General features: G+C 37.0%; 1 protein-coding gene across 5 annotated transcripts in view; it reads left to right on the top strand.

The window, feature by feature from the left end:
- The window catches only part of EYA4 (EYA transcriptional coactivator and phosphatase 4), a 154,455-nt gene that overhangs the window by 5,021 nt on the left and 129,203 nt on the right, over positions 1-20,231 (top strand). For all 5 annotated transcript variants that reach the window (XM_080583813.1, XM_080583817.1, XM_080583815.1 and 2 more), the window contains exon 2: positions 13,020-13,121. In XM_080583813.1, coding sequence (XP_080439939.1) covers positions 13,089-13,121 — 33 coding nt within the window. In that variant the 5' untranslated portion in view covers positions 13,020-13,088. The remainder of the gene's footprint in view (positions 1-13,019; positions 13,122-20,231) is intronic.

Here is a 20,231-nt window from a genome sequence, read left to right as displayed (position 1 = left end):
CCCATATGCAAATTATTCACTTATAGAAGACTAACTCTCATATAGGTGATAACTTTTTACTTACTCATTTAAGTTAATACATACTACGTTTTTTGGCAACATTAAAATTTACTACTATTGCGACGTGACTCAGTGTAAGTTGACATTGTCAGCAGCATAAAGAATTACCGCTGCTTTTTTTAAAAAACTGGGTAGACACAGCAAGTATTCTGCTCTTGACACATATATAATTAAACCACAAAAACCTACATTAAAATACCATGAAGGGTCTGATTTAACCCACAAAAGTAAAAGAAATACAGAGCTGAGTTTGCAACTTTTCAAATAATTCTTCTCTATGACTATGTGTATGTAACTATTGAAATCAATGCTGGTGCATGAGGTAATTGGAAACTTAGCTTGATGTTTTGTGCCAGATCCTTTGCTGTTGCAAATTGGAGTAGGAATGTTGAAATTACTGGAGCGGTCTCACATTATGCCAGATGAGTATCTAGTCCTCTATTCTTAGAGCAGTCTGTTATTTTTTCGGGTATTGTAGTATACTTTGTATGTGTGAGATCACATGCACAGAGGAGTAATCCCACAATGCTTAGAGAAAAATAAAGGAGGGCTAGGTAAAAAAGTCAAAATCATACATTCATGTTTTGCTTTTATTCCCCCCCCTTTTAAGGCATTTTCATACTCCTGTGTTAGAATATATATATATTTTTAATAACACTTTATAAATGACCACAGAAATATCTTTTACATTAGTTTTATTCCTGAAAGTGATTCTGTTAGAAATGTTGTCAATTAACTACATTCTTTTAATTCCTTTTAGGCAACTTTGTTGCTCATGGAAGTGAACAGCCGGATTGCATTTACTCAGGGACATTTCATGAATGCTAAGTCTATTCAATGAAAGGTGTGAAGTCAGTTTAACATGTTAAATCCCACCTGGATGTTCCTTTTTATTTACTGCAGTATATTCCCAGAGAACTGCAGAAAATGAAGGTCACCATGCTCCCACGTGAGAGCAACTAAACAAGACTCGGTATGCTTCAGCTTATGCATACTGACGTCACACTATATGTGAGGTCTTTCTTCCAACTCTCCTGAGTGTCCCAGCGCAGACGTGGTTTCACAAAAACAGGCATAGCTCAGACAGATTATGCACATTTCCCCTGCCAAGTTCTAGCAGTGCAGCTCAGAGTCAGTCTAATGTTCCTGTTCTGGTCTTCTTAATACAGAGAGCTAAGGAGCTGGAAACTAACGGGGCTGAACAGCACAGAGGTTTTACAAACTGAGTAATGGTATTCTGGGAAAGGGTCTCCAAAATAAAATTTTCAGGTTACCCTGAGGCAAGATTTGGAACTGTGGTAGGTTTCCAGAGTGGAAAGATTCAAATGCTTTTCCACTGAGCCATCCCACATGTCTTCCCACACCACAACCCTAATCTGGTGTGGTAGAAGGAGCTGTAGTAATGTTCATGTTAATTTGGTTATTGCACCTTCTGAGAAGCATTTTTTGTTCAAAGCACGCTGAGCTTGCTGTGCAGCAGTATTGCTGGTAGTCAAGTGCAATGAGAAGAATAGCATCTTTCACCTTAAATGGCCAGCTGTGTATTTCCTAAACATTTCTGGTAGCTATTTAGATATGATTTGGCTTGCTTTCCAATTCTGTGATTAAACTATACTCTAATTTCTCCAAGGACTAGCTGAGTAGTCAGCAGATTTTTGGTTTAAGACACAAATGAAACAGAAGGAGCTTAATCCTTGACAGTTGTTGTGAAACTACCTTGCTTCTTGTAGTCTTAAATCTACATTCAGGGAGTCCATGATTTCAACTGTAGCTAAAGAGATGCTGTCAAATCAGGGCTAAGACTCCAGTAGATAGACTGTAGGGTCTGTAGGAAGAGGAGCATCTGTTTCCTTTGTTTTCATGGTGCCAGTTCACTAGGGGCCTTGGTTGGTACAAGCAGTGATACCAGTAAGCTGCGACTAGTTCATGTGCGTGGCTGACTGTACCTGAAGTTTCTATGTCTATCCATTTTCTTTGGCAGAGCTAGGAAGAGTGTGAAGCTGTGGTTTCTCCTTCGGTGGCAGTGCTTCTTAAGCAGCCCTTACCCCTCCTCTGCTGGCCACTCGTTTAAGCTGGATCCGTTCCTCACCATGGTTCACAAACAGCTGTGCTGGCACGATGCAAAGGTCGGAATGAGTGGCAGCACCCACGCTGCTGAAACTGGCACTGGTGCTGCAGAAATACTTGTGGAACCACAGCCTTGGTTACCTAATCTGCCACCTCTATTAACTGAAGTGCGGGGTCAAGTCTGTGGAATAGGTGGAATTTTTCAGAATGAAAACATTGTCTGTAAAAGTGGTCGCTTGATACTTAATCAAAAGTTGTCATAAATGTGTTCTTTAGCTAAAATTAAAGTTACTGCAAATAATTTGCTATACGTGCAGGTTAAAACAATGGAGAAAGTTTAGGTATCTTTGAAGGGGATGGCTGTGATGTTCTCAGAGGAATGCAGGAAATCAGATGTGATACCAGAATACATAAACCTTCCAGGTCTAGACACTGGTGCCCAAAAGCAGCACTCACGAAGGAGAGGCAGAGTGTAAATGCACTAGCAGGAAAATGTCATCTCCAAAGCCTATAGCATTCACAGCTGGTTGTGTTCTTTTACCACTATTCCTGTGGAAAGAGGTTGAATAATTTCTAAAATATGGCCATTACTTAGCTGTCACTGTAGACAAGTGCTTAATTTATGGCAATGATTTTTTATTAGTCTCCACTGTCACAAAGTATTAACTTACATGCTATCACGTTCCAAATGCCTTTTGTAAGTTGTTCACATATAACACTGAAATGTGCATAGTATACCGCATCACAGGCTTATGAAAGCTTGATCATGCCAAACTAGCAATATTATTTTTGATGTGAGTACAAGTTCTAGAGATAAGAGTGGTGATGTAATACAGTTCTGTAAGGTTTTTGACTTGACATGACATTTTGCTTAATAAACCTGAAGGATACAAAACCAGCTCAACATAAATGAAATGGATTAAAAAGGAAATTAAATATAGAGTTCAAAAACACTTACTTGCTAATGAATCTTAAAGGAGGGCACTATTACACAGAGCCTTTCAGGGGTTAGTCGTCAAATCAAAACTAACTACTGTTTTACAGGTGATACAAAAACTAGTAAGATTGTGTGAAGTGGTATCTTTTATTAGATCATTTACTGACCTAAGAGAGAATTTCTTGCAAAATATGTTGTACTTCTGTCAATAGACTGTAATAACTGCAGTACTGCTACTACGAAGATTGAGGGAAGAGTAAACAAAGAGAGCAGATAGAGTCTATAGACTATAGCAGACTATATAGACTATATATATATATAGACTATAGACTATATATAGACTATAGACTATATAGCAGACTATAGAGACTATAGAGACTATAGACTATAGCAGATAGAGCAGATAGAGAGCAGATAGATGCTGATAGAGTCTTCTAGCTTGTTCAGTAAACTCAGAACAAGCAGACAGTTTGAGCTTCAGTATAAACCAGCGGTTTATTTAAATAGAAAAAAAAAAAGAAACAAACAAAAAAACCCTGGAGGCCATGGCAAATGATCAGATTAGTGTCAGAGCCAAAAAAGGAATGATAACTGTTTAAACGAAGAACTGCATGGAGCAAGAGGAGTGACATCATCTGCATAGGTAGTATGGGTGCATCTACTGTTGGAGAGCTGCAACCTCTTCTAGCTTTAGAAAGGAAGCTAGAAAAAATGGAGAAGACCATAGGAATAACTAAACAATTGAACAGCGTGTCTTCCAGTGAATGATCATAATTTGACCACAACTAGTAAAAATCTAAGTAGGCAAAAAGGCAGTGTCAAAAACGTAGACTGCATGGCACTTTTAATATTGTTTTTAACATTTTCTTTGTGATGTACAAAGATGGAACATAAGAGCTCCTTTTCATTCATTGTTTTGTGATTGTTTCATTTTAATTTGACAGGCTTGGTGCTGCTGTTGAGATTGGATGAGTAGTGATTGTCCTTACCTTGGGTATGAAAACACCCAAGGTGGGTGCAGGAGCAACTGGGGAGATGCTGCCAGCTGGGAGGGATGGGCGAGCTGCCTTCTACTCCCTGCACCCAGATGTTCTGAGGAAGCCTAGCCATTGTTTGGATTTCTTCTATAGCTAGCATTGCATACTCATTGAAGCATGTGACTGGTGAATACAGCATTGAAAGCGTGGCGTGATTTTTAAAAACAAATAAGATGTATAGATAGTATGCTGTCACAGCTTTCTTTTTAACAAATGATTGGATTCTTTGGGTTAATTTGATGTATAAAACTGCTGATTGCTTTTACTGGAGGATGTGCTTCTTTTTAAGTTCTCCCAAATGATAAATATGGTTTCTGTTTTAAAAATAATCTTTATTGTTAACTTATGCTATTTCTGTGTCACAAGATGATTTATTTATTTATTTATTTATTTGTGTGAGAGGTAAATTTGACAGATCTTTTGGGGAGAGGAAATCATAAATAATTAATATTTTCAAGTTGACAGTGTCACATTAAATATTCTGGCTGACCAAACATAGCTTTTTTCTTTCTGTTTTCAGTGGCTTGTTTATAAGGAAGTGAAATGTTTTATTTGGTTTGTTTTCAGCTACTTTCTTCAAAAAAGAGAGGCAAAATGTCTCAGAAATTAACAAAAATAGGCTATGTAGTAAAAAATAAAATCCTTCCCCTAAAAAACTCTAGTTGTTCAAAACATTGAAATGGCCAGCTGGTAGGAAAATAAATCTATTTTTTTCAAATTAAATTTATAAAAGAGTATTCATGTATGTGTAGCATCTTTGCATTATTTATTATAATTATTTTATTATTATTACTATTTTTCCCTGAGAATCATCGTTCCTTTTGGTAAGGTTTGTGTGGTTTTGAACTCTGATAATTTTGAAAGCAGTACTTGTAATTTTTTTTGCAGACCAATTTTCCTTTATTTTTAGGAGAACACAGTGGGGTTCTTGATCAGATTTGTTTACAAATTGAGTCCAGAAGCAGTCTTCACATTTGTTTTATTTATTTCTGGCTGAAATAACCTGTAATTGATTAATCTGGAACGAGTCAAAAGAGGTCTGTGTAGCTGCATGCTTTATCTAACTGTTGGGAAGCCCCCAAGCATGAGGGGATTCGCAGCTCTGTTTTCAATCTTGGCAATTTCGCAGCATATTTTGAACTGTTAGGATAACGGAGGAATGACTGAGTTATAATTCTGCACTAAAAAATTTTGAATGCTAGTCCTTGATATTTGTTACACAAGTGTGGGATGGGAGTGGTAGGAAGAGCATGGGAGTCATTCTGAGATATATTTGGGTACCAAACTCATACCCAGCTTTGCAAGACAAATAAATGCTGCACTGAAGCATTATTTTACCAAAAGTAAAGGAAACAAAGTGGTTGCAGTTGTTTACCATTTGCCAAGAAATCTTTCAATTTTCTTGACTTTTTACTTGTTTTCTTGTGTGATAATAATGGGACAGCAGGCTGATATATCATTGCAGACCATTGCAGTCCTTTACCTGTTTACTTCCATAACTGAGGCAGAGACCTCTTGGTCTGTGTTGCCATGCCTTTTTGTCTTGAGTGTTGCTTTTAACCAGTAACAAATGGTTTTGTGATGCTTTGAGTTGCTTCCTACTCAGAAATATCTGATACAGAAAAAATCAGGAGCTGATTTTTTTCTTGAATAAAATATCCACGATAACTACACAAGCAGTGTTCTCCTTCAGGAAACTCAGTTTAAGGAAGAAAACTGCACTGAACTGACAATGGTACAAATGTTCACCAAAGATCACACAGAATTTACATGACTGTGTGTAACGAATTCATAGTGACTGGCATGAAAGCCAATTATTTGACTGGAATTTTGAGAAGTTTTCAGTGTATCACAGTTTGGTGGCATGAATTTTGTCTGTTTCAATTATTCTATTTAATATCTGGCATGAATTCACATGCTCAGAAGGCAAGATATTAAAAAATAGCATATTATGTCCTAGTTAGAGCTGTGTAATTTTTAAGAGGAGGGAGGAGATAAGAGGAAAGTAGATGAATATAGAGCTATAAACACCTAATTAGTGTCAAAGCCCTCTCCCCTGTTCTTAACATTCATGAAAACTCAGAGTGGATAATTTTGTTGTCTCAGGATGTGGAAATGGCTGAGTTGTGTTACTGGGACCAACCAAACACCCTTTCATTTCCAGCAGGAATACTGAGCAGACCTTGGATTCCCTGTAAATCCAAGCCTCAGGGTTATTGTCATACTATCATAGAAACCCAGATTTGATTTTTACTTCCTTTGTTTTTGTGCTGATAATATCTGGCATTGAACCTTGAAACTTACTAATTTGGATGTACAGTTTTTGTATAGAATAGAACATACATTGCATACCCAGCATAGATATGTGCACGGTCTTCTGCACATGCATGCCAGGTAGAGTGGAAGAAAAAGAATGGTGAGCAGGTCCTGAGGTGTTCCTACATGTCTTCCTCCACCCAGCTGGTACACTGACACCCATGCAGTTGGGTCTGAGGTGAGGGCTCGGTGTCACAGAGGACGTGGCCGCGCTCATTATTTGTTCCTCAGTAGGTCCTGTAGATCCCTCCCATGTCTCCTCCATGCAGCCCAGCAGTCGGGAGGTGCGTGTGGGCACTCATCCCTTCCCCAAAGCCTACTCAGGTTGTGCGAGTTGCTGTATGAATTCCTGGTGTAATTTTGATAACTAAAAACAAGGAATATCAATGCGACTTCTCTATTTAAGCATCCCAACAGTAAATGTGAATTGCTGCAGTCCCAGCAGGATGTAGAGCCCAGCCAAGAAGCTTTGCCTCCACCAGGGGCCGCTGGACGTACCCAGAGCTAAAATAAGCTACGGCTTGGGCATGGTGCGCCAGGCTGGCCACCTGCTGCGGGCCAGGGCCTCTGACAGAGGGATCTCAGGGCTTTGGGGGTCGCTCGTGGTTGGAGACATGTCCAGCTGGGGGCCAGGGCCTCTAAGAGAGGGACCTCAGGACTTTGGAGGTCACTCGTAGATGGGGTTGTTTGGCTGGCTGGGGGCCAGGGCTTTGGAGGTCACTCGTGCCCTGGGCATGCTACAGGGAGCTCTAGAGGAAAACTTCAAAACTTCTCTAAGGGTAAAATTCTCATTCTCAGCAAAGCAAAAATTGACTGAAACCATGGGGGTCCAAAGAAGGCCTTATCTTATCCTCTAGAGATGAAGGCCTTAGGGGGAAAAAAAAACAGTATTAGAAGGGATGGAAAGAGAGGCATTCCATATTTCTCTTAATTCCCTAGATTGTGGAGAAAGGTTTGTTTCTGTAACACAACAAGAGCTTTCTGGGAGGCTCATTTCACCCACCTTGATTTCAGGTAGTGGGACCAGTTACCTCAGCTAAGCCTTTAGAAAGATTTCAAAGCCACTTCTACCTCCTGCAAGGATCCTTCTGATAAAAAGGAATGCAGGAATAAAAATGTGAGAGCTAAAATAAATAAATAAATATACTCTGTACACTGTATATATTTCTCTCCACCTGGCAGCTTTCCTCAGAAAAGCAATATGTGTTTAGATCCTACTGTCAGGATGGCTTTGCTTGCCTTTTTATCTGTTTATTAGATTTATATTTAAAGTTTGTTAATCATTTGCTCTCCCTTGAAGTTAGATATAAATGATAATATTTCTTACTGTTTTTTTCCACTGAAGAATTGTTTCAATTAAAGTTGACATTCCTTTCAAGAGGATACAGCATAAGAGAAAACACAGAAGCCTGCAAAACTAAAAAATAGTTAACCATGGGAAATATATCAAGTAACATCTCTTCAGAAATTATGTTAGGAGCTGAAATTTCATTTCGCCTTACAACATAAGAAGGCTGATCTGCTCTCTTTTTCTACCAAAACAAGGACAGACAATGATCTCCAGTTTTCAGAAAGCCTTAATGTTATAATTTCATTTATTTTAAATGTGTTAAATTAGTATGGTTTTTCTTATTTGCTTGTCTGCTAACAGAGAATTTTGAAGAAAGCTTGGTTATAAAGCACATCACTATTATTTCTCATCTGGAGCGTGGATCTTTCTTCTTTTCCAAATGTGATACTAATAGAGACTGAGAAAACAGCATGTTTTTACTGTACAAAAAACTTTTTTTTTTTCTTAACTATAGCTATAGGCTAAGTTGATATTCTATTAAATCAGGATTCAGTTTCCTTTTCTTTTAGTTTATTCTAGGTTCTATTTTATCTTATTTCAGAGCAGACTGCAGGTGATATGCATGCAGACGGCTAGAGGGAAAAATGCTTTCCAGGCAGGAAATGCTTGAATGTTAGGCAGTGGCTGTACCATCTCTCTTGTTCCTTTCAAGAAATTAATTTCTTAGGGGAAAAAATGATCATGAAATCATCTAATTTAGTGAGATCACAGTGCATATGCACTACAGTTTCTTGCACTGATTCTGGAGCAATTGATTTCCTTGTGGTCTTCATGCATAACCTTTCATAGTGCTGTATTTCAGGTATGTTCCTCCTCAGGTGTTTTGTAGCAAAGGCACAAAAAAAAAAAAATAGACAGAGGCTTGCCTGAGGCTGGGGGAGTTCAGAGCCTTGAGGCTGTGCTTATTTGTTCACACAATGGCACCTTACTGTGACACGTGCTGCATATCTTCAGTTGCAGTTATAAGCGCTACGTACTTCTGCTATCACAGGTTTGTGAAGTGGAGAACTAGAAAATGAGAAAATATTCTTTGTGAACACTTATCACTTAACATTTTGACTCTTAACCAGGCCGTGGCCATAACAGAAATGATTCTTTGTGGCTACAAATTGTGTTAACTACAGCAGCATCCTTTCTGTTTATTCTCTAGACTTATTATTGACACACTTTATAATGTAAAAGCAATATAGTAAACTTGACTGGTATTGCGCAGCTCCTTTACTATACAACCAGAGCATAACCATGATATAACCTTAATACAGGTTATATAGGTTACCTCAAAGTAGGTGTTCTGCAGTTAAAGAAGAATTAAAAGAATCTGACGATGTCCCCAGCGTGGGATTCTCATTCAAAAAGATGTTGATGTGGTAGAAACTGAGGACCCTTCCCCCCAGTTATTTCAAGTAGCAAGAGCAACTTCTAGTGGAGCAAGAGAAGTCTTTCTTGCTCCTTTTAGGTTAAGGTGAAAGGAACTAAAATTTTCTTCTGATTGCCAAGATCCTCTTCCAGATGAGGGACCCTTGTTGGGACACCATCACCCCATCTGGCTGAGTGGACAGCCTGAAGCAGTCTCAGAGACTCTTGGGAAATGCCTCATGCTTTAAGGATGTTTTTTAACCTGTGAGTTCCCAAGCTTAACATTCTGTTTTGAGCTTGGGAAAGGTGCAAGACATGGGTTTTTTCCACATCTCTTATGAAATAAAATTGCCTCTGTCAATTGTTTATTTGTTGCAATCCCAATTTTCTGTTGAATAAAAGGCTGAAGAAATCACTGTTAGGGGAGAGACTGTGTCCTTGCTGTCTTGCATTTTCAGTCATTTACGAAGTGGTATGCCAGAGATCCTTGTGTAGGGTTTTGTTTTTGTTTTTTTTTCTTATGGGTGTATCTTTGGGAAGAAACACATGTTTCTCCTCATGGTGGAGTCCTGGAAGTTGCAGTTTAAATTTGATGAAGTGTTTTATTCCCCCAGATAAAAATAAATAAATAAAAAATTATATTTAAATGCATTTGTTGATGAGGAAAGTCAGGAATCCTTCTAATTAAGACATTTCTTAGAAAGGTAAAATTTTTATCTGGGAGCATAAAACACTTCATCAGTTTTAAAGCCACATCTGTAAGGACTGGATCAAGAGCAGAAACAGGCATTTTTCTTCATTCTGGCTTGTCTGTGAGTTTAAGACTTTTAACAACAGTTTTTAAAATAGTTAAAAACAGTTAGAAACACTTGCAGTATAACAGGGATAAGAGTGCCCTCCCTCCCTCTGTTTTTAATCTGGTTCTCTTGATGGGATAAACTACAAGGTTGAATTGGTAACTGGATTATTGCCTCATAAAACAGCACGAGGTTACTATTATCCTTTAATTTTATATCTTTATTAGGGAGTAATGTTGGTCTTATTTAAATCACTGACTTCTCTAATGGTTTTTCTCCTCTTTTACAAATTTATAAAACTAAACCCTAAAGGATTTGGTCTAAGTGCAATTGGAATAACTGCCATTATAAAAATCATTGTGTTAGCAGTTGGTTATAATCAGCAGCTTTAGCTGGGCTCAAAATGTAGTAGAATTTAGCTGTTAATATCTTAGACCAGTAAGTAGAGTGCTGATAAAACTGTAAGTCTGAATTTTATTTTATCTTTTTAAAAAAGCTTCATTTCCAGTAATAGAGTATTTGAATTTTGAGGCAGTGTGAAGATGAACAAGAGAGCCCTGAAAGTGATTATACTATTGCATGCTTGTGGGAAGATATATTTAACACATGGTGTATTTATGCAAAGGTTAAAACAAGCTTGTCTTGCAATTCAGTGAAGTCATTTAAAAAATTCCTGAAGGTCAGCCTTTTTTAGAAGAAGGCTAATATAAGTGGCATATTTAATGATGCATTGCAGTGGGATATGTCCACTTGAATTCTGGGACACAGCTTACACATTGTGGGTGAGACATGGGTTCTTAATGGTAAAACTCCTGTTGGACTTAGGCCAGGATTTATTTAAAATATTGATAAACTTTATTTTTTAAGGAAAAAGGTGGCATGCATCCATTGATTTCAGTATGCTTTGGTTAAGCTCATGATTGCTAAGGAAAGAAATGTGAATATGGCTGTCTGTTATGGTGTGGTTCTGTAGTTGGCTTTCATAAAGAAAGTGAGGGATCAGTCACCGTCTATGAGCAGCAGTCAGACTTAGAGCATTTTCTGTTTGAATGCAATCCAGGTACTGACTTGCAGTCAGTAAACTTCAAAACTGGTGAAAAAATTTGTTCTGAATCTTTTATTTTACTGTGAGTGCTTGAGCATTTTTTTTTTCCTGTAGGCAATCTTACTAATGCAATAACGTGCACACACTTCAAACTCCTAATTAAATTAAAACAGATTTTATGTTTAAGTTCTTTGTGGAATATTTTAGCATTGGTTGTGAAAATTCACCTTTGTGTTTGGAATTGCCTTCTTTGGCAGGGGCTGATGAGTAATGGCCTGCTACAGGAAATCCCATGTAGAACTGCTTTCTTTCAAAATATCCGTTGTTCTCTCTAGTCTCCCATCTTAAATATGCCTATACTTAGTGTTTAAAAGAAAGCTTTCAATTCTCCTTTTGTCTCAGCTGGACAAAGAGAACAGAAAATTTTTACAAATACAAGGGTGTTGGCTCCCAAAGCCAAAAACTATGGGAGGTGGTTACCATTGTAGTGAAGGCATCCTGGGTGAAGATGTCTGTGTCTTGAATCCCTTTGAAACTGAGAGGAGATTGAAGCCATTTTGAAAGACAGAAGTTCTTTGCAGCTTTCTCTTAAGGTGAAACACATACCACAGGATTTGCTTGCAGTTGGTCTTTTCCTTATGTAAATAAATGGCAAACTTAATGAAATGCTGATTAAACTTTTTCTGAAACTTAGACAAGAGGGAAGGAAAACAGGAGCGTGTAATCCAGGAATGATGGGAAACTGGAAAGAAAATAGACTGGGGTTCTAATTCTGTATGTGTGTGTGTTCTAGAAAATATCTAGTGCAAAACCCAAGGAAATCTGGGGAGTTAACACTTTGAGGATGGAGATATGGAAGAGGCACTTCAGACCAAGAGGAGAGGTGTTCGTAGGTGAATGCAGGGAGGTGCATGGAGATATGGGTGGAATGATCTGGAGCTCCACTGCATGCAGACAGAGCTGTAAATCATTTAAGCTCAGATAAGTAATGGTTTCAATTATGCTGGTTGGAGATAGCATAAGGTATAAGCACTTACTGGTCGAATTTAATTCCAAGATGTATCCATAATATGTTTATTTTATTGGAAATACTCCCAATAACTTCCAATTTCTTGGAGCACCTTGTTGATAAAAAAAAATCCAGGTAATCTCAGATTGTTTGGGCTGCTTAATTTATGCATTTGCATACCACGATGTGTTTTGTTTTCTTTTGAATGTAACACTAGGTTTGATTTATAATTTTATGATTATTTATATATAAAATATCCCTGGCACATGTTTTATTTTAAATTATGCAAAGTGCTTGTTACTCTGAAGTGGATCTTTTCTGAGAATGGAGGTTGTAATATAGTTGTGTGGCTTTGTAGTTAAGATTACCGTAATCATTGCTATGCAGAATTCTTAGCATTGCCATATTTAAGATCTCAATATCTGATGATAGTGATTCACCCTATGAGAGTAGGCATAGACATGGTAGACAATTAGGCTGATGTCTATCATTTAGCACATTGCAGGGAGCTGCTTGTTATAAACCACTTTGTGTATTTTATTTAATCCTAAAGGAATTTAATGGACCTTAGAGAGGGGACTTCATGCTGATAATTGCATAATAACCTTTTTCTGCCAGACACTTCATGACTAAGAGGTTATCATTAAATGTGTATTAAGCTGTTTTGTTCTGTGTTCTATAATTGTCTCTCTAATATGTCCTCCCAAGGGTTATCCTTTGTTGTCTACTTAAACAGCTGCCTGTATTAAACATTTTAGCTTTTCCATTGGCTTGTTTTCATGGCTATTTTTTCATCTAGGAGTGGAAAAGTCATTACTTAAATGTGTTTCTGTATCTGTCTGTGTATTTTAGATAGCTTCCCAAAACAATACTGGAGGCATTGAAACATTTTATATGAAATGAGGCTTCATAGAAATCAATGGGAACTTGCTGCAGATTTTAGTGGAACCACAGCCTCAGTTAGGGTGTTGTTTATTGCAGATTTGCATTAGAAGTGAGGGCCATGGACTAACATGTTACATTTTTATCTCCTCTTTAATTTAGACCAGTGAGCTGTAAATTGAAGGGAAGATAATTTCTGCTTGTGGTAGAAAAGAAAGGTGAACAACCTCCATGGAAGACTCTCAGGATCTAAGTGAACAGTCAGTAAGTACAAATGCTGTTAAAGTTAATGGAATAAATTGAACTCTGTTCAAATTGTGTATGGAGGTATTTTACTTCAGATTTGAGAATTATAGTAAAATCTGGCAATCTTACTAGTAAGATCTTACTAGATAGTAAGATAGTATCTTACTCAGATAGTAAAATCTTCTGTGCCTCTAGATTCAAATATTTTCTTAGTTCATATATGAAAAGAGTGGTTTTAGTCTTGCCTTTTTCCTACTGGAAGATCACAGATATACAGGATTTTGCAGAACTAGATTTGTTGGAGAGCTGATGAATATAATTGATGTACACCAGAGGAAAATAAATATTAAACTATTGCACAGTGGTATGTCTTGTTCAAATAACTGTATCAAAATGTGTATCCGTAGTGGCCTGCCAGTTTTGCTAAAGCAAGTGTTACCAAAAACACGAACAAGAAATGTCAGGTAATTGACTGTTGAAAATGATGTCCATGAGTTCTTCTAGGGCTCTCTTGGCTTTCAAGAGGATTGTGAGAACTGACAGCATATTTTCCGTGTCACTGATGAAATCGCTGGGAAAAATTGGGTGGACATTTCTTCTACGTCTTTTCTAATTTTTCCTTTCCGATAAGGATGTGGTCTCCAGACTTCTTAGCCACCAGACTGCAGTTCTGAGGAGGCAGTGTTCTCTGATCAAATTTAAACTTGGCTGGGCTTGCCGTCCAAAGTATTGGCTTTGTTTTTAACATCTTAATTTGTAGCGGTCACAGTGCTGGCAGATTTTGTGAGCACCATGTTCCCCATGAGTCTCAGCTTGGGTTCGGTGTAGTAAAGATCAATAAAGGGATTTCATATTTCTATTTCTGACATGCTGAAAGAGGTTATCCATGTAATAAACTAGTTTTAATATCTTTTTTATAGCAGAGACTTTTATATGTAACACAAGTGCAAGGAACTGAGAAGAGCTTGTGCGTGTTTTTAAAATGTCAGTAATTTTCTTTAATAAGAAGTACTTTGCTCCTGACTGGGTAGTTCCTATCTGAGACTTTATCTTGGACTAGAATTTTATAGCTTATTTAAAATGGGACAGAACTGGAAAGTCTTAATAGCGTCTTAAGTCACTGTGGTGGCACTACTCAGGACAGCTGCATGTATTTATGTACTTAATAGTTCCCAACCAAAACTTTAGAGCATGTAAAAGCTACATGGCTTCATAATTTAATAAAGTTTTATAAAGATCATAAAAGATTAAGCAGAAGTTCTCTCATAGTCTGTGAAACAATTATTATGTGCAATACACATAGTATGGTTATTAATGGGAAGTAGATGAGCCAGTTTAGCTTAGTGCAAAAATGTGTTTTCATAGCAGTTAAAATATTTTTGCACCACTGGATGCCTGATAAATGCATACTTGAATAGCCATTTCATTGCCTTATCGTAGTCTTATCTCTAGTATTTTTCATAGTTATGACATAGTTTTATGCTAATGTGAGAACAGTTTTGCAGATTAAAAATTGGGGTGACATATATGTTATATTGCATATAGATAGCAAACACTACTGTTAGTTTCACAGAAAGTAGTGATTTAAGGCAGGAGTTTGTTTTTCTACCTCTTTGCTGAACAGCAGCAGAATTTCAACATAATGGGTGGGAAGTTTCCCATTTCATCATCGCCTTCCTCTTAGGTGTGCACCCAGACTAAGGTCTAGCCCAGGTGTTGCGCGCTATCCTGAGAAAAGCAATTGCAGTGTGAAGCCTGTCTACCTACAGCAGATACTGATTTCCCCAATTCATAAGCCTTTTTATTGTTGTATTATAGTTGAACTCTTCTCACAGCCAAGTTTTGAAAAAAGAAAATAGTGTTTCTGGCTTAGTTCTTTAAAAGCCACAGGGCAGGACTGGAGATTCCAGGTAGAAAGAGGTGTTCTCTAGCCGAGGCTTTGATGGCTTAAGCTCCAGGAAAATATCAGATGTATATGCTACACACCTTCTTCTTGTACTGCTATGGCGTTTTGTAGTGGTTAGTGTGTTTCGTACTGGTTAGCTCTAGGCAGCTCCTGTTCATCATGCAGGATTTCTGGTTTTTAACATGTCCAGGGAATCTAGGCATTTAATTTTGGCTTCAGGATTTCTCTCTGGGAGCTAGGTGCATAAGATTTAGATCATGGAAATTCTAGGCGCTTAAGGGTCCAGCCTCTGCTGGAAGCACATTAGATTGTGTGAATAAGCATGAATGCAAGACCTGTGTTCAAACTTGTGCTGGCATCTTGCCCTGAATATTCTAGTCCATAATTACTTGAAAGACTGCCTGTCTCTGCAACTGAGATAGTTTAGAAGGTGCTTGCTGTTAGATAATATGTTTGATGGACAGATGAGTTTTCTGAATAGAGAGATTCCTTTATTGAATTAATTTCCCTGAGCAGTCTGTTAAGAGCCTTTCATTCTTGGTAAAGGAGGCCAGACACAGTTACTTGGAATAGTTAAATAAAGAGGCTGATTTTCAAGTTTTATTTTAAAGAAAAGAAATTATGCTAATTTCTTCAAGTAAGTAGTCCTCCTAAAGTATAATGTAGTGTAGTGTACTTTTGATTCTTACAGTCTTTTCCATAATTCTGAGATCACTGTTCTTGCTCTCATTCAAGTTTTTGTTGTTTACTCTCTTTTATTCTTTTAAAATAAACTAATAAGAAACAATTGGTTCTACAATTCCTATCGTTAAACTGTGTCATGATCATGTGAAACTCACATTATTGTAGCATGAGCAATTCCACAACATCCCTGTTACCATATGAGAAATACATTCCCCTACTTTTGTCTCCGAGTAGTGACTGCATGACCACACGCTGCTTCCTTCAGCAAAGTGCACCCCTCTTCTCTGAGCCCCTACAGGAATTGCATCTGACTGAAATGAGCAGCTGCTGTGTTTTCTGAGATGCCTGCTTGATTAGATATAAGATATACACCATTTGCTGTGTTATGTCACTAATTTATTTGTTTTTCCTATTTTTATTTGTAGTAAACTCCTTTCCCCTGCTACATTTTAAATTTTTATGTACTCCTTGCCAGCTTGTCAGACAGTAGGGCCTCAGTATAGTGAGGAATACTTTGTGCTTGCTTTCCTTTCCCTTTTCACTCCCAGTCCTGTGTGGCAGAGGTGGAGGAATCTGTTCTTCTAGATATTACAGTGTTCAAAACAGAGTCAGAATCAGAGCAGGGCTTATTGTACTTTAGTTTTCCTGTCTTTTTTTTTTTTTTGTGGCCTCAGAGGTAAAGAGCAGTATTTTGAACAGCAGGAAACTGATGCACGAGGAGGGATGGAATCCATCAGGCACAGTTCAGTTCTAACTGGGTTCCTGCAACCAACAGGGAATGGGCTGTGGTGGGGCTCATCATTCAGTGATGCTGTACCTCTGGGGGTGTTGTATCCTGAAGAGTTCACAGTTCTCTTTTTCTTTCCAAATTCAAATGCACAACATGCTCAGACATCCATGCATAGGAGGGAAAATTGAAGTTAATTGGCAGAAAGGTTCAATTTATGAGTATTCTGAAAGATAAGGAAGAAAATAGTAAGACATGTATGTCACAGCTAGAAGAAAATAACCAAATGGTACTTTCATATTCTGATGTGATGTCAGTCACCATGTGCAGGCTGCTACTTATCAAGTGAAAGAACAATTAAAGCCACATAAATTGGTTTTACGGAGACAGATGTAGCTATGGAAAATGTAGTTTTGATAACTAGCTGCCATATATTCTATATACAACATATTAAAAAACTGTAGATTATATAATGAAACACATTAGATTTTGTATTAGTATTGCTCTCCTTCAAAATAAATATCCTGATTTTTACTAAATGCTAACTAGAGATACTTTTTCAAAGGGTGCATATTAAAAATTCTTCTGTTTAGTTTTGAAAGAGGAGAGAAAGAAATTTACAGATCTTGTATTTACGAAGAATACAGAATTTAGGAAAAAAAATGTTTTATTTATTTATTTTTAAGATGGAAGATATTTAATATTTTTAAGACTGTCAGTGTTTAATAAAATTATAAATTATGTTTAGGATGGATAATTATTTATTGTGTTTTGGTATAGCAAACAGAATTTTCAGAACTACAGAAGTTTTAAACTAATTATTTTATATTTTTCTAGTCATTATTTGCTGTTCAATCTGTATTAGTAGAAAAAAATAATTTGGCTGCTAACTAGCTAGTTTAGGGTTTCAAAGGACCTTATTAGAAACTGATGTAATTTCATCCTCTGCCCCTTTTATATAACAGTGTGCATATTTAGATTACTTCATTTTAAACTAGAATTAAACAATAGATTGCAGTTGAGTAGGACAGGACACTAGCAGATGTGAGGCTAAAACTGAATGAATTGCTTTTTTCATTTCTGTGAAGTCTGGGCAATCATCAGCATTGTGCACTGGGTAAGTTACTTGGTTTTCATCAGATTATGCAGATCATCGTATTTGTCATTTGCATTTATATTCGACACGTAGCTGGAGTCTTTCGGATTGTAATGTTTCTGTGTTTTTTATTTTATTTTGTTTTATTTTATTTATTTTTATTTTATTTTTTATTTTATTTTATTTATTTATTTTTTATTTTATTTTATTTTATTTTTTATTTTAATGTGTGAAGGTGTCAGATGCAATCTTCTTGCAGATCAGTTCTCAGGTGTAGCTGGTTCTTTGTCACAGAGTCCCCACAGTTGCAGCTTTCGGTGAGGCTGTGTCCTGTTGTAGCCCGCTGTGTTTGGGCAGCCTTCTCATGCCGTGAAGGTTGGAGCCCTGGGCTTTGGCTGAAGCTAATTTAAGTGAAATGAAAAATAATGTAAACTCTCTTGCCTTCTTTTAAGTGTCAGTCATACTTTAAAAGACTGTTCTGTATTACATCATAGCATGCTGTGGTTCTTATCTCTGTAATATCAATGTTTGTAGCACTTGGTATATTACAAGCAATTCATCTTGCCAAATTACAGAATTGTAGAACTGGTGGTTGAAAGGAAGCTCTGGAAGTTGTCTTGTCTAGCTTCCAGTAATGAATTGCTGAAAATATTTCATTGTTATGAAAGCAATGAGCTATATTACATATCAGTATGCAAGTACCTTCTGAAAAAGAAAAAGGATTTAACAAGCAAAAATAATTGCCTTAAATGATTGTTTGCTTTTAACTAAAAACAATCATTGAAGAAAAATGCTGTAACTGAAAGTCAGATAAAGAAAATCAACACATCTTTCCAAGGTATGTTTGAGACTGTTTTTAAGAATTGCTTAGGTATTTTATTACCCCCTTTCTAGAGACACAGAAACTCACAGAGAGATGGGTTGCCATAGATGGTCTAAAATGATCACCCATTGTACATTGCAGAGGATCAAGAATAAACTGTAATAGCAGGATTCCTTGACTGTATTCAAAGAGGAAAGTACAGTAAAATTGAGGGAGCTGAATCTTTCCTGTTCCAACAAACTTGGGGTAGAAACACCATTGTTGTTCTCTCCCTCCTGTCAGACCTTTACATAGCAATCTCTGTGAACACTCAAATACTATTTTTCTAATTACTTTGCCCTTCACCATTTCAGCATGCTGTGATTTCTGTACCATAATCTATCAGTGATAAGTTTGAAGGCATTTTTCCAAACTACATTAGTGGTTGTGTATGTGTTTTACTTTTCCCATTTACTGTTTGCAGACCAAATCAGACAAAACTCAGAGGCAGATAATGTATTTTGACAATCAGAATAAACTGAGCTGACTCATGTTTCATATGGGTTGCAAGTAATTGGAGAAATACTGTTTGGCATTGGTCAAAGACACAAATGTTCACCATTGACACACATGTAATAGAAATGTGTATTTTTTTCAAAGTTAATTAAAAATATGATTTGAATGCAGTTTTCTTTAAAAGCTAATTAGTTAATGTCTTCAAAAAAATAGCCAAGAGAATACAATAGAATGACATTTGTGGCTTGTAACCTTGCAAGACAGGGTAAGTGGGGTTAGCAGAAAAACAGAAATGTGCATGTTATCGGTACTGTCACATCTCCTCTAGCTCAGCTCTCCACCTGTCTTCTGGAAGATGTTACTAAGTCTGTATCAGAGGTTTAAATGGAAAGGCATTATATGGGCTGTTTTTAATAACAAGGGAAACCAATAAAAGAACTATGTTCTGTTGTCACATACTGTCCTTGGAGTGCTGACAGAGACTGACACGTAGCTGCTATACAGTTTGTTATGACTGATATTTATGGCTTTGGAGAGGCCCCAGCTTGGAATTTTAGGGATAAAACTACTTGGGAAAATTGCTACCTCCATCAGCTATATCAGCTTCCCTCAAAGTAGGTACACATAGGGCTACAGGGTGCCTAGAGTATCGAATTCCATATTAATGGTGATGTCAGAGATCTGATGATAGAAGGACAACAGGGGAAAGTTCTATTATACATGAACAGATTATACTACTAGAAAAAAATGGAAGAAACTTGCAGGTACCAAACTTCCTTTCAGATCTGAAAACTGGGCCAACTTAGACTTGCTTTGCAGCTTCAAGAAGGGCTCACTCACCTAGGAAAATGTATATATGCACGTGTATGTAAGATTTGGAACATATCAGCCAGTATAATAAAAGCTACTACCCCTCCATGTAGATGTGCTTCTCTGTATTAAGTCATCCAATCTGACAAGCACATTTCAAGCTTTGCAGCCAGATATTGGATGCAAGATATGATACTTGTTCAAATATTTAAAATGCCAAATTTATAAATTCTGTACTTTTAATTGATTTTAGTATTGTGTTTTACTTCAGAATTAGCCATGAAATTTCCAGCGATGTCCATGTCAGTCCTATTTGAGAATGAAAAATAAGAATATTATAATTTCTCTAGGACAGTGATTGTGCATCTGCTTAGACTTTTAACAGTGTCCACGTGATGTTACCATGTCCTGAAATACTTTCTTCTTCAGTAAAAGGGGTCAGAATTCTGTTAATGCACACAAAATATTTGACAATATGACAGTGGATCAGCCCTTACATTTTTGTATGACACTGTTACACTCCAAGCCTTACGGCCTAGTCCTTTCATCTCAATTAAATGACCATGTCTACATTTTTACGTGACAAG

Source organism: Anser brachyrhynchus (genome assembly GCF_964034855.1).
Source record: "Anser brachyrhynchus genome assembly, chromosome: 3".
In the NCBI taxonomy this organism is placed as follows: domain Eukaryota; kingdom Metazoa; phylum Chordata; class Aves; order Anseriformes; family Anatidae; genus Anser; species Anser brachyrhynchus.
The sequence above is the reverse complement of the archived record's forward strand: the minus strand, read 5'-3'. Positions and strand labels throughout refer to the sequence as shown.